General features: G+C 38.1%; 1 protein-coding gene across 2 annotated transcripts in view; it reads left to right on the top strand.

Moving 5' to 3' along the window:
- RAB3GAP2 (RAB3 GTPase activating non-catalytic protein subunit 2) overlaps positions 1 to 21675 on the top strand; it is a 106579-nt gene that overhangs the window by 65484 nt on the left and 19420 nt on the right. For both annotated transcript variants that reach the window (XM_061160063.1, XM_061160062.1), the window contains exons 17-23: positions 85 to 149; positions 3906 to 3996; positions 6084 to 6211; positions 8109 to 8322; positions 8653 to 8750; positions 20089 to 20194; positions 20800 to 20960. In XM_061160063.1, coding sequence (XP_061016046.1) covers positions 85 to 149; positions 3906 to 3996; positions 6084 to 6211; positions 8109 to 8322; positions 8653 to 8750; positions 20089 to 20194; positions 20800 to 20960 — 863 coding nt within the window. The remainder of the gene's footprint in view (positions 1 to 84; positions 150 to 3905; positions 3997 to 6083; positions 6212 to 8108; positions 8323 to 8652; positions 8751 to 20088; positions 20195 to 20799; positions 20961 to 21675) is intronic.

Genomic DNA, 21675 nt, shown 5'->3' with positions numbered 1-21675 from the left:
AAATGCATGTGTTTTTCTTTCAGAATAAAGTTTACCTGTCGTAAAATTGAACCACAGTTTTATTTTGGTTAATTTTCTTTCTAGATTTGATTGAAACAGACATAAAGGAATTAATTCTTGATATTAAATACCCTGCAACCAAAAAACAAGTAAGTGTATATAATAAAAGATCTTTCCTGCCAAGTAACTGTTACATTCCCTTCTTAATAAAATCTGTATTTTCCTATTTCCTTCCAAAAACGTGACAGGCCAAAATCTTCTTTCTGTGTTTTTATGCATGTTCATCCTTTTTTTACATTCCCATGCAAAAGTTTCTGTTGTCTCTTTTGTCTTTCTTCTCTTTTGATTAAGTAATACTGCCATACATGGAAGTACGTGTGTTTTATATACACACGAACACCCATACATAATGTATATTCAAATTAAGTAATAATAATAAGACAAAGCTGTGTATGACCACCCACCTTAGGAAACAGGAGGTTACCGGGAACTCTGAAGAGCCCTCCCTGCGTGTCCCTCCTCCTCCCATCCCTTCTCCCATTCCTAAGGTAACCAGTGTTGAGAATTTTGTGTTCCTCTTTTGCTTTTCTTTGTATTTACAGCATTTCTGTATGACTCCTTTAAAACATAGTGATGCATTTTCCACTTTTTTGAACTTGAAGTGAATCAAGTCCTACTCTGTCTCATCTTTGTGATCTACTTCATTCTCTTACCATTGTGTTTCTGGAAGTTCTCTGCATTGCTGCCTACAGCTGACTCATGTATATTTGAATTCCACTCTGTGACTGTATTTATTCACACTGTCCATGGACATTTACATTGTTCTCAGCTTTTTGCTGTTACCAACAATGATAGTGTGATTATCCTTGTACAGTGTTTCCTGGAGCACAAATATAAGAGTTTCTTTTGAGTTTACACCTTAGAGTGGAATCTCTAGGGTATACACTTCTGGCTGGTTGATGATGAGTTACTTCTCAAAATACTTGTACTAATTTACGTTCTCATTTATAGTATAGAAGAGGCCCTGTTGCCTCTTAGCCTCTCATGGAATAATCCAGACTTGTTACCTTTTCCAGGCTCCTGCTTGTAATATGGTAACTCGTTATGTTACTGCCACTCTTCTTACCCAAATCCCTGCTATTGCTGCTCGGGTTCTGACATGGCACGTCCGTCCTCAGGGATGCCTCTCAACTCTGCTTTAATCAGAACAGAGAGCTAATGACTGCAGTCTCACTTAGTTTCCTCAGGGGCATTGATTCCAGGACCCCCTCTGAATACCTAAATCTGAAGGTGCTCAAGTCCCTTTATAAAACTGTGTGAGGTGACAGTTGCTCAGTTGTGTCCGACTCTTTGTGACCAGCACCCCCCCCCCCCTCCCATGGACTATACAGTCCGTGGAATTCTCCAGGCCAGAATACTGGAATGGGTCGCCTTTCCCTTCTCCAGGGGATCTTCCCAACCCAGGGATCGAGAACCCAGGTCTCCCACGTTGCAGGTGGATTCTTTACCAGCTGAGCTACAAGGGAAGCCCAAAAATACTGGAGTGGGTAGCCTATCCCTTCTTCAGGGGATCTTCCCAACCCAGGAGTTGAACTGGGGTCTCTTGCATTGCAGGCGGATTCTTTATCAACTGAGCTATCAGGGAAGCCCCATAAAATTGTGTAGTATTTGCATGTAACCTACGCACATCCTCTTGTATACTTTAAATCCTCTCTAGATTACTTGTAATGCCTAACACAGTGTAAGTCCTATGTAAACAGCTGTAAATACAGCGTAAGTGCTGTGTAAATAGTTGCAGGTATGGGGCAAATTCACAGTTGCTTTTAGGAACTTTGTGGAATTTTTTTCTTTCCAAGTATTTTCAGTCCATGGTTGGTTGAATCCGTAGATGAGGAACCCATGGATACAGAGGGCTGATTATACTTTTTTTCAGATTATTTCATATGTATTAGTCTTAGCTCCCCAACTTTTTCCTCTTTACCTCTTTTAAGCTCCTTCAAATAGGACCTTACCAAATATGTCATTTTCATAATACACAGCATCTGAAATAGTAGGATGATTTAGTGAATACTGGTTTCTTTCTATCCCTCTTATTCTATTATGGCACTCATTTTCTAAAAGCACTATCGTTTTATTGTAGAACTGACAGGTCCCTGACATTTAATTGTGTTTTCCACTCCACTGACAGTACTAATTGGTTCTCATTTCCCTTAGGGCAAAGTCTCCATTATTAAAGATTCTTTTGACAGAGTGGGCATGTAGGGAGCAGTTTAAGGCTTCAGTCCTGGAAAGGGAGGGTTAGAACCCACATAATTCTTCTCATTTTAATATCATCTTTTTTACATCATAGAACAATAAAATCAGGAAACTTTAGAACAGTACAAAATGTTTCCTTAATTTTTTTAATACTACTAAATTTCGTATGAAGCTATGAATTTTATAAAAAATACTAAACAACCTGATAGTGAAATTTGTGTATTGTTTTACAGCAGTTAAGGGAGGAAAGAAACCAGTTTAGACTTTGAAGATGGAATAATATTAGTAAGGCAGTGAGCTGCTAACTTGTGTGATAGTAGACACAACAGAGGCAGATGACATTTTCCTAGGTATTTGCCTTTTTCGGTCACTTTCTTTTTTTAAAAATGTTTTCTTCATTTATTTGGCTGCTTTGGGTCTTAGCTGCAGCACATAGGATGTCATTTCAGTGTTTGGGATCTTTCATTGTGGTGCACAGGCTCTCTGGTTGTGGCACACAGGCTCAGCAGTTCTTGTGCTCAGACTTAGTTGCCCTGCAGCTGTTCTTTGACTAGAGATCAAACCTGTGTTTCCTGCATTGAAAGGCGAATTCCTAGCCAGTGGACCACCAGGGAAGTCCCTGGGTCACTTTCTTTATATTCTCCATGCATCTGCCTCATGCTAGGCCAGACCAGCCTCCAGAGCTGCCCTCTGCACCTGTTTCTTCGCCACAGACACACCGAGTTGTTGTTGCATGAAGTCTGATATTTGTCTCATGCCGTATCCGTAGCCTGCCTTTTACACTGTTTAATCTCATAATTCAAAATTCAGTTTATCATGCTGATAGGAAAGGACAGGTGTGAACTTTTAAGTGCAGTGTGTAACCCGCTAGTGATTCTGATGTTTGCTTTTTTAGGCGTGAAGTAATGATGAAGATTCTTAAAGAACTACTAGTGGGCAGGAAGAGAGTAGGCGCGGAGAGGTGGGAAATATATTCTTCTAGACTGGCCTGTGGATGCAGCCAGCCATGCTCAAGCACAGTATCATAGCAGTGATTAAGTTGTTGTCAGCTTTTATTAGTGGCGTGACAATGGCAATGTCTGCTTTTCATTTATGCATGTATACTACAAACTTACTGAAACTCTTACTGGTGAATAACTTCATCTCTGTCTCAGCCATCCTGTTGAACATCAGTTGCCTTCCAAGTTGTTTCATTCTCAGTCTGGACTTTCTGTCATGGTACCATATTTGGCATGACATGAAATTGATTACATATTACTTATGATGCCACTTTAGCTCTGAGATAAGTAATACAACATCTTAAAAATGGAGTTTCCCTTTGAAACTTGGGGCAGTGAAACTAGGGGCATAAGTGTAAAATTTAAAAACCAAGATCTTTGCCTTGTCATTACGAAAATTGTTCCTTATCTTTCTTCTAGGCGACTTCCCTGGTGGCTTAGACAGTAAAAGCATCTGCCTGCAATGTGGGAGACCTGGGTTCGATCCCTGGATTGGGAAGATCCCCTGGAGAAGGCATTGGCAACCCACTCCAGTACTCTTGCCTGGAAAATCCCATGGATGAAGGAGCCTGGTAGGCTACAGTCCATGGGGTCTCAAAGAGTCAGACACGACTGAGCGCACTTTCTTTCTTTTTTTTCTTTTTCTTCTAGGCTTTGGAAAGCATTTTGGCAAGTGAACGTTTACCATTTTCCTGCCTTAAAAACATCACTCAGACATTAATGGACACTTTAAAAAATCAAGGTAATAGGGTTTGTTTATGGTCTCACCTCAAATTTTATAACTCTGCCCATAGAAAGTATTAGCTGTTTATGATGCCATCATGTTACCTTGTTGTGGTAATATGTATGAGAAACAGTGTACAAGAAAGGAGAAAGCTTATTTCATACCTTGGTCATTGGAGGCTCTTTAAATTCCCTGTTCAGTGCATGCTGCTAATCTTTGTCTGAGTACGTTGACTCTGTTTCTTACTCTAAATATTTTTCATTTGAATCCATCTGTTATGAGGAAAGATAGAATGATGGGAAGTGACTATTGTGATAATAGTTGTAAAGCGTTTTTGAAAGCCATTGGCATGTGGGGACAAGATCCCTGGTGGTAAGCAAAAAAACAACCAGGCTGTCTTGCTGCCATTGTATTTTAACTCTCAGTAATGTTGTTTTGACCATGATAATGATTTTTTTTTCTAAATTCTATGCTTTGATTAATGTTTTGTCAGTGTATGGAATCTGTATTTTTTCATCCATTTCCCTCATGAACAGAACTAGGGCTTCCAGAATTGCAGGCTATGATTACATGACCAATTCAGATTTTTTTTTTTTTTTACTATTCAGAATACATTTGTCTGGAAAAGAGTTACATCTCTAACTGTGGGGTTGTAACTCCATATTCTATCTAGCCGAGCTAGAAAAATTTATTCTGAATTTCTAACATCAATTAAAAATGTAGTGTTTGGTATACTGACTTCATCTAGTTGTGACTTTTTGCTTGTTGTGTGAATTATATGAAGCATACATTTATTTTTTGTGGACCATTTTGAAAGTCTTTATTGAATTTGTTACAATACTGTTTGGGGTTTGTTTTTTTTTTTGGCCACAAGGCCCGTAGGATCTTAGCTCCTTGACCAAAAATCAAACCCCTACCCCGTGCATTGGAAGGCAGAATCCCAACCCCTGAATTCCCAGGAGATTTCATATTTAAGCCAACCTAGAGTGGCCTGATAGATCAAGCATAATATGCTGTTTCAGGGGACTTCCCTGGTGGTCCAGTGGTGGTCCAGACGCTACTTCCACTGCAGGGGGCACTGGTTCAGTTCCCTGGTAGAGGAACTAAGATGCCACATGCTGCATGGTATGACCGAAAAATAAACAAATAAATAATACACTGTTGCAGGACAGTAAGCATCCTAATTTTGAATTTTTTTTTAACACATCTAAAGTTGACTTTTAGCAAATAGAAAACTCCCTTAGTGCATACATGTTAGAAATGCCTCTTCTTAAAAGTATAGTATACTTCTAAAATCTCCCTGTCCCCCTAAGGATTTTTTTTAAATGTCAAAAAATTTATTAAACTTTGTCTTGCACTGGGCTGGGAGTAAGCCAAACACCATTGTCAGAGTTCTATACCATCACTAGCTTCAAGTTCTACCCACAAATGAGAGTCCTAAAAATGACAAGTACTGAGTATGCTAAATTTTATTGTGGCTATAAGAACATAGACAATCTTCCATGTTACTGTATCTCTTTTAACAGAGTCTTGCCGTTTTCAGTGTCTGCCTTTATCATACAGGAATGTATTATGCAGAGAGTGGGTACTTTTCCAGCGTTAATCTTGTCAGGAAACCTGACTGATGCAGGTGGAATTCTACTTTTGGTCTCTTTCTCAGCCTCTCTTGAGGATACATGTGTTACAATCCAGTTTCTGGTTGAATTATAGTATCTTTGACCACAGTGATAAGAAGAGCCAGGCAGCTTTCCAATTGTCTTTTCTCAGGGCATGAGAATAATAGACAACATTTGAGTTATGGGGTGAGGGGAGGATATTTTCAAGCCTGTTTCCAAAATATTTGTTTAAATTTAAGTACTAGACTAAAATATCTCTTCTGTTTTCTTTCTTTCTTTTTTTCCTCCCCTCTCACTATTAGAGCACCTTCATTTAAAAATTCAGACACTTTGCATGATAGAAAAATTATTTTTGACTTCTTAATCTGTTATATTGAAAGCATAGCAATATTCTAAAATGGACATCAAGAAATTATGTAAAATTAAGAGGTTTTTTTATCAGTCTGTTAAATATATCTCATTAATGTATTTTTTCTTTCTGCCCTATAGAGCTTGAGTCTGTTGATGAAGGACTGCTACAGTTTTGTGCCAATAAATTGAAATTGCTCCATCTTTATGAGTCTGTTAGTCAAGTAAATTCCACTGATTTTCATTCAGATACACCGTTCTCTGATAATGTGAGTAATCCCATTACTCATTATACAAAATAATCTCTGGTTGTTTTTTATTTTTTAATTGATAGTAAAGAAGTACAAATATTAAGAGGTTTTTTTTTTAATGTGTAAAGGTTTATTTTCTTTACAAGACCCCCTGCTGGCTTTCTGTATCTTGCTCCTAAATTTATGTTATTTAGGCTTAAATATTGAACTTGTTATTAATCCATTGTCAGTACCTAGAAGCATTTGGTTTTCCCTAACTTATTTTATAAAATTGCTTCTTACAACTTCTTGTCCATAGGGTTTGCTAGTCAAAAATACGCAATGAACAGAAGTAGCAAATTTTCTATTTATTTTAAAGAAAATGATTCTAACGAGCAGAAGAGACCAGCTTTTCTGTGTTGTTCTTAGTAAACTGATATGGCTCTGTTATCTACTACGTAATAGAATATGTTTTTAAGATAGTCCATCTTACATCAGAGTGTTTAAAGTAATTGTAGAAAATTTCTTTGGTTTTATTCTTCAAAATGTAAAAAAGTGATAGGACCTTGTAATCCTTATTATAGTGCAAGTGCAATATTGCTCATTTCTAGGAGAGCATACAAAATTCCTACTTTCTCTGCAGAGAAATAGAATTTCTCTTGATAGAGAACAGAGAGAAATATTGTTCTCTCCTCCTTCAACCGCTGTGTGACCGTGGGCAGATTGGTGGCTTCAAGGTCTCATGTCTTTTACTTATCTAAAGGAAAATCATTAAAGTGACTTTAGTGATTTGTCAAGTCACTGGTAACGCTTTTAAAAAACATATTTGGTACATCTGAAAGCTCATTGAGTTTTAAAACAGATGCCTATTATTGTAAATACATGTATAGAAATAAACAGAAATTTTAAATAAAAATGAGAAGTGGCAAAGACTGAAAATATTTCCTCTCAGTATTGAAAATAGCCTACACATTCTAACATTTTTTTTTAATCTTTGGTAATATAGATGAATTTTATAAAGTATGTTAATGATCTGTTCATAATACTATTCTGTGAATGCCATGATAAATGACAAGGCCATTTTTCAGGAGATTTTGTTCTGCTATTACTTCTCCAATAGTGAAAAATACTTTCAAGCAACAGAAAAGTTCAGGTTGATTAAGTTGTATCTATAGGGTGCCTGGGTTGGAAAGATCCCCTGGAGAAGGGAATGGCTACCCACTCCAGTATTCTTGCCTGGAGAATTCCATGGACAGAGGAGCCTGGTGGGCAGCAGTCCATGAGGTCTCAAAGAGGCGGACACGACTGAGCAACTAAACTGCCACCACCGTCAGTAGTAGTGTCAGAAGATGTTTCTGCACATCTGATGTAAAAACAGTTTGAGAGGCTGGCAGGTTGTATCTGTTACATTTTAATCTCTACAACCCTGAGAGCCATGTAGAGAATTTATATGTAGATACAGTGAGGACTGTTGCCCACTGCTTTTATTTTATAGTGTTTGTGCTGCTTACTAAAACAAGTATTAAACATCTGGTAGTTCTTTCGTTTCCTCAGAATTGCAAGAGTTGGCAGTTAACAGCCACTTACATTTTTTTCTGATTAAGCAATAATATATGTTTATTAAAATTCAGACATTTTAGAAGGGTATTGAATAATCTCAAGAAACTTTCTGAGAATGATACTTTCAGTAATATGTAGTGTTTCAAGATTATTTTATTTAAATAATATCCTACTCATCAACTGAGAGTAAAATTTTCAGCAGAGCACACCATAGCTATCACATTAATTAAGAAGTCATTTTTTGCTTATCGTCTTGGATTTTGTTTCAGGTGATAATGACAGATATGGCAGATAATGACAGATAATTGACACATAATGGAAGTCATAGAAAGAGACATGGTCTATTGATAACTTTTCCTTCCTCGCTAAATTTAAGGACTTGGCTGTGTTACTAAGGCTGGATGAAAAAGAGCTCCTTAAGCTCCAGGCCTTGTTAGAGAAGTATAAGCAAGAGAACAGCAGGACTGCTGTCCGATTTTCTGATGAGAAGGATGGTGTGTTACCTGTGAAAACATTCCTGGAATATTTAGAATATGAGAAAGATGTGGTCAACATAAAGAAGACAAGTGAAGAGGAATATGTGGCTTTAGGTAGGTAGAATGATAAACTACTTTCTGAATCCTCCCTCTTTTTAAATTAATTAACCAAAGAATTGAATGTATGTTTTACAGTCAACGGAAGACCCTCTGGATGGGTAAGGCACTACCTCATGAAAGTTGTGCTGAATTAAAAAGTGTACTTAGGAGACAGTGTGAGACATGTAATGATTTGCCTTCTGCTTTAATCACTTAAGCAAACTGAGCCACTGATTTCCCTTCTCTGCTGTTGTTTTGCTCCTCTAGGAATCTAGAATGCAATTCAGGAAGATTTTGAGTTAGGTAACAGGCATTGGTTGACGTGTTTTGTTTTTGTTTTACCAGGCAGTTTCTTTTTTTGGAAGTGTTTATGTGGAGAAAGCTCCACTGAGGAAATGTGTCACACTTTGGAGTCGGCTGGACTTAGCCCCCAGCTGTTGTTGGTAAGGTTTCTTGTTGCTGGATGCTGTTCTTCCTTGTTAATGTCATCTGGAAGTGGCTGTCTCCTTTTTTTATTTAACTCTTGTCTAAATTGTATTGTAGAGCATACATGAAAACTTTCTAAAAACGGTCAAGGAAAATGTATATCATGTATTTAATTGAATAATAATATCTGATTTTTCTCATTCTCTGTAAATTATAACCAGCATATTTCAAGGTTGGCCTAAAATAAATTTAGAGTCTGTTGTGTATGCATGCATTTACAGTGGACTGGGATCATCAGAAAAAAATGTTCGTATTAGCCTAAAAAGATCTTATCTAGAGGACAAAATTGTTTCCTTAAAGCATTATTGAATTATCAGACATGCCCAGACTTTGAATACATGTTAGGATTTAATCTCTGTGCCATGGAGAAGGAAATGGCAAACCACTCTAGTAGTCTTGCCTGGAGAATTCTGTGGACTGGGGAGCTATGGTCCCCAGGTGGGCTATGGTCCATAGGGTTGCAAAGAATCAGAGGTGAATGAACAGGCCAACCCATGCTATATTAACAGAAAGGACCTTGCTAATGCAGATGAGGCTGGCACTTCCTTATATATCTTTAGAATGTTAGCTCTTAATAAGTTGAAGTTATCTTGAAAGGATGATAAAAGCATTCTAAGTACCATTGGGGGAATGTGAATAATAGGATTTTGGTGCCTTCATCAGACTTTTTCCAAGACAAAAACACTTATTTTGATAGTACAAGACTCTGGGACTCTGGGAATAAAATTGGCTGTGTACATACAATTGTATGGAACTAAGTTCGTTTTATTTTGTGAAAGCTGCTACTCTACATAAAGATTTTGATTTAGTAGTTTTTTTTTTCATCCCCTTTTATATTTGTATTTGGTAAGGCCTAAGGGTGACAAAAGCTCTTCTGCAAATACAAGGTAGTACTGTGTTCTGTTGGAATCTGAATTCTGTTCTGTTAGAATCTGAGTTCGTTCATTGAAAGATTTATTTTCAAGTTTACCAGTTGTTTATTCCCACTAATGTTTGAGCATATTATTTTATATATGATGGGAATCCAGGGTGGGAATGGAGTGCTTTTTCTCAATTTTTATTTAAAAAAATTAAACTCCACTTAAGTGTTGTGGTTTAGTAAACTTGTTTTGCTTTATGGAGGAAAGTGTTAAATTTGATATTTTAAAACATATTTCTCTATGATTAAACATGATTTCTGAATATTGTTTTTACTTGTATTTTGTTTTTGATATGGCCAGATATTCAGCTTTTTTTTTTTTTTTTGATAGTTCCTAATGTTTTCAGAAAAATAAAAATAAATTAGTTCCCTAAAAAAAAAAACTCTGTGCCATAACAAATATAAATAAAAGAATCATCCAGTGGGAAAACTATAACACTAAATTTTCAACCTTTCTGTAAAGGGCAAGGGTGTTGCCCCACATCACTTGTTCTGCTCTTGACTGCCCCCCACATGTACAGAGATACACACATGCACACCCTTTATCACATGCCCACTCACATCTCAAGTTTGGGCCAGGATTTGGGCCTTCCCCCTCTATGAATTTGTTGACTGTGCTAACATTAGTGTTTATTTATTGATCGGTTTGTTTTTAATTGTGCTGGGTCTTCGCTGCTGCTCACAGGCGCTCTCCAGTTCTGGTGAGCTGGGCCTGCTCTCTAGCTGCGGCGCATGGGCTTCTCATGCTGGCGGCTTCTCTTGTTGCGGAGCACATGCTCTCGGGTGCAGGCTTAGTTGCCCCGAGGTATGTGGGCTCCACCCGGACCAGGGATCTAACCCGTGTCGCTTGCATTGGCACGTGGATTCTTTATGTAACTGGACCACAATATTGTTTTAATTGAACATGTAAGTCCTTTAAAAATGGATTTTGCTCTACCTTCCTTTGCAGTGTAGATGTCAGGAAGTACAGTTAAAGGTACACATTGCTTGCACATGGTTGTTCATAAGTGCCTTCATTCATAATAGCCAGACACTGAAACCTGCTCAGTGCCCTTCAGTGGATAAACAGATAAACAGACTGTGGCACATTCTTACCGTGGAACACCCCTCAGCAATTAAAAGGAATAAACTATTAGAAGCAGTAGCTTGGAGGAATAAGGAAAATATGCAAATAGAAAAAACCAATTTCAAAAAAGATACATACTGCATGAATCTATTTTCATAACATTCATAAAATAACAGTCATAAAGACGGAGAACAGATTAGTGGTTGTCAAGGGTTAGGGATGAATGTCAGGGAGGAGGGTGTGGCTATAAAGGGTTAACAGGAGGGAGATTTTGTGCCAGTGGTAGAGCTGAGTATCTGGATGGTGATGGTTATGCAGTGCTACACAGGATAAACTTCCATGCTGCAAAATGAGTGCATGTATTGCTGCTGAAATTTGAATAAGCTTTATGGCTTTTACCAATGACAGTTTCTTGGTTTTGTGTAAGATGTTAACATGAGGGAAGACTGCAGGAAGGGCCCACGGACCTCCCTGTGCTCCTTCGTGCCACCAGTGAATCTATAATTATTGCAAATTAAAAAGTTTTTAAAACGATAACTATTACCTATCATTCAAAATTGAGATGCTTAAATAGATGAACACAGTCTGCTACTTATTTTCTATTGTGCTTAATCAGTTTAATTTAAATTTTCTTTACATTAAAACTGAGGTCGTCCTTGTTCAGTTGCCAAGTCGTGTCCAACTCTTTGTGACTCCATGAACTGCAGTACACCAGGCTTCCCTGTCCTTCACTATCTCCTGGAGTTTGCTCAAACTCATGTTCACTGAATCAGTGATGCCATCCAACCATCTCATCCTCTGTCACCCCTTTCCCCTCTTGCCCTCAGTCTTTCCCAAAATCAGGGTCTTTTCCAGTGAGCCAGCTGTTCACATCAGGTGGCCAAAGTATTGGAGCTTCAGCTTCAGCACCAGTCCTTCCAGTGGATATTCAGGGTTGATTTCCTTTAGGATTAACTGGTTTGATCTCTGCTGTCCAAGGGACTCTCAAGAGTCTTCTCTAGCACCACAGTTCAAAAGCATCAATTCTTCAGCACTCAGCCTTCTTTGTGATCCAGCTGTCATATCCATACCTGACTATTGGAAAAACCATAGTTTTGACTATATGGACCTTTGTTGTCAAAGTGATGTCTCTGCTTTTTAATACATTGTCTAGGTTTGTCATAGCTTTGCTTTCATAGCTACAGTGACCGTCTGCAGTGATTTTGGAGCCCAAGAAAATGAAATCTGACACTGTTTCCACCTTTCCCCCTCTATTTGTGATGAAGTGTTGGGACTGGATGCCGTTATCTTTGTTTTTTGAATGTTGAATTTTAAGCCAGCTTTTTCACTCTCCTCTTTTACCTTCATCAAGCTCTTTAGTTCCTCTTTACTTTCTGCCGTTAAAGTGGTACCATCTGCATATCCAAGGTTGTTGATATTTCTCCCAGCAATCTTGATTCCAGCTTGTGAGTCATCCAGCCCAACATTTCATATGATGTACTTCATATATAAGTTAAGTAAGCAGGATGGCAATGTACACCCTTGATGTACTCCTTTCCCAATGTTGAACCAATCCATTGTTCATGTCCAGTTCTAACTGTTGCTTCTTATCCTGCATACAAGTTTCTCAGGAGGCAGATAAGGTGGTCTGGTATTCCCATCTCTTTAAGAATTTTCCACAGTTTATTGTGATCCACACAGTCAAAGGCTTTGGCGAAGTCAATAAAGCAGAAGTAGATGTTTTTCTGGAACTCTCTTGCTTTTTCTATGATCCAGTGGATGTTGGCAATTTGATCAAAGGCTGGAAGAAACAAGCCTCACACTTAGACCTCAAGCCGTGTATTAAAAAAATTAAGTGCAGTGGAACATAAATATCAATATGAGGTAAAACTACAAAATCTATAGAAGAAAATATCAGAGCAAGCTTGGTTTAGACAAAGGTTTCTTGAGATAGAAAAGGCATGAACTGTAAAAGAAAAATACTGATAAATTATGCTTCATAAAATTTCAAAACTTTTGTTTCTTAAAAGACTGTTAAGAGATTGAAAAGGCAGGTCTCTTTTACAAAACATAGATCTGATAAATGCACTGTGTCCAGGTTGTACAAAGAATTTGTGCAACTCAGTAGTGGACAATACAGTTTAAAAGTGTGCAAAGGATTTGAACAGATACGTCACCAAAACATACATACAGATTGCAAATAATTACCTGAATGATGTTCAGGAATTAGCTGTTAGGGAAGTGCGAAAATAAAACCATGATGGCCTCTGTCCCGGAGAATGACTAAAACTAAAAAGACTGACATAGTGTTGCTGAGGATGTAGAGCAATCAGAATGCTCAACACAGATGATGGAAATGCAACTTATTATAACCACTGTAGAAAACAGTTTGAAAGTTTCTTATCAAGTTGAGCATAGCTTTGCCGTAAAATCCAGCAGTCTTACTCCTAGGTACTTAGTCAAGAGCAATGAGAATGTACGTTTGTGTAGACTTGGAGTAAACTATTTACAGCAGCTTTTTTCCTAATAACCCAGACTGGAAACAATCCAAATATCCAATAATTGATAAATGGATGAAGTATGGTGTAACCATACAATGAAATGAACTACTGATACACAGAATAACAGAAATGAATCTCAAAAGCATTAGGCCAGGTGAAATGATCCAGAAACAAGAGTATCTACTGATGATTTTAGTTATATGAAACACTAGAATAAGCAAAAATAAAGTAACAAAGGAGATGAATGTTTGCTAGAGGTTGAGAGTGGGAGTTGGAGATTGACTCAAAGAGACACAAAGGAACTTTGGGTAGAGATGTACTTTATCACATTTATGGTATTATTTACCTGACTTAAAATTAGTAGACTTTACTGTAAATATGTATGTGTGTATATGTGTGTGTTTTATAATGTGATAGAGTGATATGTATTATATGGAAATTTTCTCTACTTTAAACCCATCAGGCTGTGACCTATATTATCGTGCTACTAAATTTCTAAAATTGGCTAAAATTTTAAACAATTTTTAAGAAATCATCTCTTATGAGACTATTTCATACATTCCAAATAGCTGAATTCTTTTTCCTAGACAAATGTTTTATGGCTGTGTTTCATTTTTGAAGTGTTTTTGTTTCAAACATAGTAGAAGATACTGTATTTTTTAAGTATTTTAAAACCAATCAGTTTACTCAGTTTAGTTTACTTAATTTGTATGTTAGTCACTCAGTCATGTCCAACTCTTTTTGACCCCATGGACTGTAGCCTGCCAGGGTCTTCTGTCCACGGCATTCTTCAGGTAAGAATATTGGAGTGAGTTGCCATTTCCTCCTCCAGTGGATCTTCCTGACCCAGGGATCGAACCCTGGTCTCCTACATTGCGGGCAGATTCTTTACTGTCTGAGCCTCCAGGGAAGCCCTTACTTAATTTATAATTAAGTGATTTTTAAAAAATCCTGTGAGTACAGAATAAAAAGGAGAAATAGAAAAGAAGACATTTTCGCTTAAAGGCTATAATGAATGGGAAGGGAAGAGGAAGCTTCTCTTGGGGGGAAAAAAAGCCCAAGAATTAAAGTAAGAAACTGAGTGCACAGTAAGACTAGCTTTTAAAAGGCCTGCTCGGTCATTGTGGCGACGTTGTTAGACACCATGGCCGCCCACGCACTCACACTGTTGCTCACCATCGGGCCGTGGGAAGGTAAAGTGCCGGCGTTTGTACACCAGGCAGTAGGTGTGTGTGTTCTGCTTACATCTTGCTCTTTCCCAAAGCAGTTATTACCAGTGCCACAATATAGACCAGTGACATTTTTCTGAAGTTATTAAGATTCAAGTAGTTTTTTTAAAGAGAATATAGATTAACGTCTATTATTTAATGTTAAAAGAGTAACAGACTTTCAGGAATATAGACATAACAGTCATGAATAAAAAGTGATAGGTCTTTCAGCAAAATTTACTACTAGTGTTTTAAAGGCACATTATTTGAAATGCTAGCTCTTTCTATTCTTTCCTGATCAATTATTTTCTGAATTCTTTTTTCTTCTGAAATATTTGAAAGAATAGTTTTATTGGAATTATGTGCATGAAAAAACTTGGTACTTATAATCTAGGTTGTATACATTTTTTAATTTGAAAAGATTTCCCAATCTAGTATAATCACAGATGGTGTCCTTCACGGACGACAACTGATAGTTTTTCACAACGTTCAAAACTATCCTCAATGGAATTGTATCAAGTTTCAGATTCTGTAACCTAAAACAAACCCTAGTTTTCAGGAAGGGCTAGGAAATAAGGCTCATCCAAAAGACTGACAAGGTAGATTTCTTTGAAGTACAGGCAGGCAACGCTGACAGATGGCTTCCTCACACTATGTATGCCAGCATTTCCGTTGAGTGAAGGACTAAAACATTAAGGATGTGAATTATATAGGAGGATATTTTGCAAAAGGTAAAGCTCATTGGGCTTTAGGAGCACCCACCAGAGACCCCTGGATGTTTCTGTTTCTTTCTTAGGTGGAAGTTCTAACAAGTCTTAGATACTCCTTGATTAGAGGAATTTAGTAAATTTCTATTCAAGGATTCTGTTATTCAAAGTCTTTTGTTCGAATATCATCTAGTAAGATGTCAGTTGGTGACAATTATATGTGAATTAACAATTATGAAACAACATGATTCACAAAGTGTGTGAATCTCTAATACAAATGTTTACATTATGAATAATACATAATCTAACATTCTTTGCTGCGATGTTTTAAAATATATCTTATTTTGTATTCACTAGTTGTGGAGATGGTTACCTTCCAGGTACTGTCTTTTCCTGTTGTGTATGTCTCTGTGTGTATTCTATGAGGTATCTATGTTCCTCTCTCTATTCTCTATACTTTGCTTATTTTTCTCCTTTCCCCTTAATTTTTCCTGAAGTTTAATAAATCTTTCTGTCACATAAGTGATTCTAAAATTGTCTCATCCTGTTCTAAAGACGCCCACAGTATCCTCTGTTTACACTGACTTTCTGCACATAAATAAAAGCGTGACTGGTTTGGAATTTTTTAAGTTTAAAAAAACAAGAACACTGTTTAGCTTATAAGCAGAGATTACCTAGTTGGTCAAGAGATAGAGCAGATCTCAGAGAGACATGAAAAGGAGAGTTAAGCAGAAGAACAAGGTTTTTTGTTTGTTTCAGGACTTGGTAAATGTAGTGATGGATGAGGAAGCGGTTAATTGAAGAAAAAATTAGAAGAGTGCAGTGGGAAGAGAGAGCTAAGGCTTGACATTTAATTTGTGTAAACATAATACAGTTTAAAACAACCCTTTGGATTGGAAATCTTTGTGAGCACTTTGAAACCCTTACTGTTGGGGACATGAAATCAAACTTTGAGAAACATAGTGTATTAGAAACCTGGTGTGCGCTTAACCCCTGGACATACATTTTGTCTCCACAACTAATCAGGGTGAGTCAAATGGCAACCTGGCCATGAACCTAGTAGGTAAATTCTGCCACCTCCCTTGATTTCCTTTTGATTTGCCTCACAACCTGTGTGTGCAAGACACCAAGACGAAGTAATTTTCACAATTCTGGAATGTCTTTATTGTCCATGTAGGCAATTCATTTTTTTTAGCCTGCCTTGTGGTTATAAACAGCGGTGCTATATAAGATTAAGAAGAAGTTTAAAACAGAGGGAATAACATTGATAAATGTCTAATGTCAGTCAAAATTTTGTGGATGACGGAGGATATTATGTAGCAAGTGGAATGAACATGATATAATACGACTCCATTTTTGTGAAAGTGAACCCCATCTTGTCCTCCCTACATAATACTTTCTGTGTATCTTAACTTATGAAGGCAGTTAGTGGCTTGGCTCATAATAAGCTCTAAATAACCATTAGCACTGATTGTTGTTAACACTGTCATTGTCTTCTGAATATGAGGGCAAATATGAAAGGACATACCCAGTTTTTTAAAAATGAAAAGGTATATGGATAGGATGAGGTATAAAGGAGGCTAATAAAGGGTGAGATGTGAAAGGGTTAAAAAAGAGACAAGTTAAACGAAAAAGGGGAGAAATAGGATAAAGAATGTGTGTGTATATTTTTATATTTATACAGCCAGGCAGATCTAGGTTCAAACTTTAGTTCTAAATCAGTAAGTAAGTTATTTTTCCTTATCGTTTGTAAAACCCCAGTAGCCAGCCCTGCCCCAAGAGGTTGTTGTTATCAAATGGGAAGATACACCTGTCAGGTACTTTTACTTATCTGCCTTGGGTCATTCTCCTGAGTTAATTCCCTTCACACACTTCTCCTTCAGCTTCCTACTCTTCTTTTTTTCTTTTTTTTCTTGTTCTGATTTTTTTTTTTCCCATTTATTTTTATTAGTTGGAGGCTAATTACTTTACAGTATTGTAGTGGGTTTTGTCATACATTGACATGAATCAGCCATTTTGAAAATTGTATGTACTAATGGAGAAGCTCTATACAGTCAGCAAAAACAAGACCGGGAGTTGGCTGTGGCTCAGATCATGAACTCCTTATTGCCAAATTCAGACTTAAATTGAAGAAAGTAGGGAAAACCACTAGACCATTCAAGTATGACCTAAATCAAATCCCTTATGACTATACAGTGGAAGTGAGAAATAGATTTAAGGGACTAGATCTGATAGACAGAGTGGCTGATGAACTATGGACAGAGGTTCAGGACATTGTACAGGAGACAGGGATCAAGACCATCCCCATGGAAAAGAAATGCAAAAAGGCAAAATGGTTGTCTGAGGAGGCCTTACAAATAGCTGTGAAAAGAAGAGAAGCAAAAAGCAAAGGAGAAAAGGAAAGATATTCTCATTTGAATGCAGAGTTCCAAAGAATAGCAAGGAGAGATAAGAGAGCTTTCCTCGGCGATCAACGCAAAGAAATAGAGGAAAACAGAATGGGAAAGACTAGAGATCTCTTCAAGAAAATTAGAGATACCAAGGGAACATTCCATGCAAAGATGGGCTCGATAAAGGACAGAAATGGTATGGACCTAACAGAAGCAGAAGATATTAAGGAGAGGTGGCAAGAATACACAGAACTGTACAAAAAAGATCTTCACAACCCAGATAATCATGATGATATGGTCACTCACCTAGAGCCAGATATCCTGGAATGTGAAGTCAAGTGGGCCTTAAGAAGCATCACTACAAACAAAGCTAGTGAAGGTGATGGAATGCCAGTTGAGCTACCTCAAATCCTGAAAGATGATGGAGTGAAGGTGCTGCACTCAATATGCCAGCAAATACGGAAAACTCAACAGTGACCACAGGACTGGAAAAGGTCAGTTTTCATTCCAGTCCCAAAGAATGCTCAAACTACCGCACAATTGCACTCATCTCACACACTAGTAAAGTAATGCTCAAAATTCTCCAAGCCAGGCTTTAGCAATAGATGAACCATGAACTTCCAGATGTTCAAGCTGGATTTTGAAAAGGCAGAGGAACCAGAGATCAAACTGCCAACATCCGCTGGATCGTCAAAAAAGCAAGAGAGTTCCAGAAAAACATTAATTTCTGCTTTGTTGACTACACCAAAGCCTTTGATTGTGTGGATCACAATAAACTGTGGAAAATTCTGAAAGAGATGGGAATACCAGACCACTTGACATGCCTCTTGAGAAACCTATATGCAGGTCAGGAAGCAACAGTTAGAACTGGACATGGAACAACAGACTGGTTCCAAATAGGAAAAGGAGTACAGCAAGGCTGTATATTGTCACTCTGCTTATTTAACTTATATGCAGAGTACATCATGAGAAACGCTGGGCTGGAAGAAGCACAAGCTGGAATCAAGATTGCTGGGAGAAGTATCAATAACTTCAGATATGCCGATGACACCACCCTTATGGCAGAAAGTGAAGAGGAACTGAAAAGCCTCTTGATGAAAGTGAAAGAGGAGAGTGAAAAAGTTGGCTTAAAGCTCAACATTCAGAAAACTAAGATCATGGCATCTGGTCCCATCACCTCATGGGAAATAGATGGGGAGACAGTGGAAACAGTGTCAGACTTTATTTTTTTGGTCTCCAAAATCACTGCAGATGGTGACTGCAGCCGTGAAATTAAAAGACGCTTTCTCCTTGGAAGGAAAGTTATGACCAACCTAGACAGCATATTATAAAGCAGAGACATTACTTTGCCAACAAAGGTCCGTCTAGTCAAAGCTATGGTTTTTCCAGTGGTCATGTATGGATGTGAGAGTTGGACTGTGAAGAAAGCTGAGCGCCGAAAAATTGATGCTTTTGAACTGTGGTGTTGAGAGTCCCTTGGACTGCAAGGAGATCCAACCAGTCCATCCTAAAGGAGATCAGTCCTGGGTGTTCATTGGAAGGACTGATGTTGAAGCTGAAACTCCAATACTTTGGCCACCTGATGCAAAGAGTCAACTCATTGAAAAAGACCCTGATGCTGGGAGGGACTGGGGGCAGGAGGAGAAGGGGCGACAGAGGATGAGATGGCTGGATGGCATCACCGACTCGATGGACATGAGTCTGAGTAAACTCCGGGAGTTGGTGATGGACAGGGAGGCCTGGCGTGCTGCAATTCATGGCGTCGCAAAGAGTCAGACATGACTGAGCAACTGAACTGAACTGAATGCTTTTAAACTGATAGTCAGCCTTTCATTTTATTAGAACTTTTTTTTCATATATAAAGACATTTCAGAATTATAGGCAATCAAAACCTTTCACACACACCAGCAGTTAACAGATGTGACACAATGCCTTTCAAGTTTTCATTAGCCCAGAATTATCTGTGTACCAATTTTATGAACCCCAATTTAAAAAATTTTAAGTAGATAGGCTCATTCTTAAAAATCACTCTGTTGATTTAAGTGCTTTTAAAATCTGTTTCTCTTGACTCAGTGACTTGAAGATTGGAGTTTGATAGTATTATGTACTCACCAGCCGCTTCCAAGTCCCCAGTTTTCTTTGCATGGCCAAGCCCAGGGCTAGAGCCACAGCTCTAGGCCCTCTAGTCATAACCTGCGGCCAGCCTTCTGTGATCCATGCTCACTGGCAGTACCCTCTCTGCTGAGTTGCTCTTTAATAGAAGCTTGCACTGAAGGGTAGTACTGAACCTAAAGAAGCGGTGGAAATGGGGAGATTTTGATCCCCAACAGATAAGGAATCTCTTTAAGGTAGACAAGCTACCTTGTTCCTTGTTCCACCCCTCACGCTATGTCATGTAACAAGCAAGCACTTACCTCCCAACCAGAAAGACTGAACCACTCATGAATACACATATGGTCTAGAAATGTACAAGATTTTGTTTATGGTAAATATTTTTTTACAGTAAGATTTAAATGTGATTTCAGTCTCTGCTCCTGAGTGTTTGGCTTTCTAAGGAAAAAGATATTTTGGACAAACCTCAGTCTGTCTGCTGTCTCCATACAATGCTGTACCTCCTGAGCAAGATGAAAGGTGAGCACCGTGGACGCTGAGGTTTGGCTCCTCGGGAATTTGGTCTCCACTCCCAGAAACAACGTTTAGTGTTGAAATTCCACAAAAACGGGGAGGGAGAATACTTCCTCTTAAAAAAAGGAGACTAGAAGGTACAAAATGTTTCACTAGAGATAATCCTTTATGTAGTCATAGAAAACTCGTAATACATTCAGAGTGTGCTTTATGAAAATTAAATTTACATTTTGCATCAACATAAAAAATGATACAGTGTGTTTTCTGAGTTCATTGAGGTGAATTGAATGGTCTGTGGTGGAGGTAATATTTTTCTTACTCTTTTTGGCATGATGAGAACAATCTGTTATATTAAAACATTCAGTAGTAGTTTTCAGCAATGATGAAAATATTCCAAACAGAGATTCACAATTGATTCAGAGCAAGATGCCTAAGAGCATAAATAAATGGAATGTTAAGTGTTCTGAATAAAATAAAGATTTATTTTTCCAGTTCATTCAAAAATACACACATGCATCAATAGGAAACTTGGTTTTAACATTATTTTAACATCAAAGGTTAAAAAAAAATGTGCTAAGCTAAGAGTTTCTTTTTTTCTCATTTGCCTGTAGTGGCCATCGAAGAGACCTGGGATTCCCAGTCAGTGTCCCCCTGGTGGCAGCAGATGCGCACTGTCTGTATTCAGTCTGAGAACAACGGGGCTGCGCTGTTGTCCGCGCACGTCGGGCATGCTGTTGCTGCCCAGATATCCAACAGCTTGACTGAGAAGAAAGTGAGTGGGCAGGGGGGCAACTCTGGGGGGGGCTCCCCTCCAGCGGGCTCCCCAACCGCTTTCCCCTTCTGCCTGCATTGTCTTCAGTGTGTGGAACATCCAAAATTTGAGATACGTGTCCAGCAGGATCTTGTCCGTCTCTTGGAGATAAGGGGTTCTTCTTTAGTTGTTTATTCAGATGACACGCGTCCTTGAGCTTAGTCTCCACACAGCATAAGGGGAGAAGCATTGAATTCAGGGCAGAGACCTAGCGTTCACAGCTGGTGGTCTCTGGTGAGTGCCTTTAGAAGGCAGGTCTTCATTCAAAAGGCTCAGGGTTAGACAGCGTTATTTCTCAGATTTCTTTCAGCTCTTAATTCTACAATTGTGTTTATATCCCTTTTTTAGAAATAATAGTGGTTTTGGCACATAGTGTTGAATGACTCAGATGAAAGCTTCCAGCTGACCTTTTACTTTGTGGTTTTCCCCATCTTTTGAAGACTAAAATTTATTTAAGACAAGACTAACGCCCCTTGTATCTCATGGTGAATCAAATAATTTTTTTCTAGGGGGATGTTGCATTAAATTGGATAGGACACTTAAATAGGTCTGTAGAGATTCACTCAACATTGTCAGTCTCGGTAGTCTGGGGCTAAATTCATTATGACTGATTTATGATATTTCTAATAATGGAGAGAGAAATTTAAGATACATTTTTTATGTTGGCTAGTACATT

Source organism: Dama dama, chromosome 14, assembly GCF_033118175.1.
Source record: "Dama dama isolate Ldn47 chromosome 14, ASM3311817v1, whole genome shotgun sequence".
NCBI lineage: Eukaryota > Metazoa > Chordata > Mammalia > Artiodactyla > Cervidae > Dama > Dama dama.
Note: the sequence above shows the minus strand (reverse complement) of the source record. Positions and strands in the feature narration are given on the sequence as shown.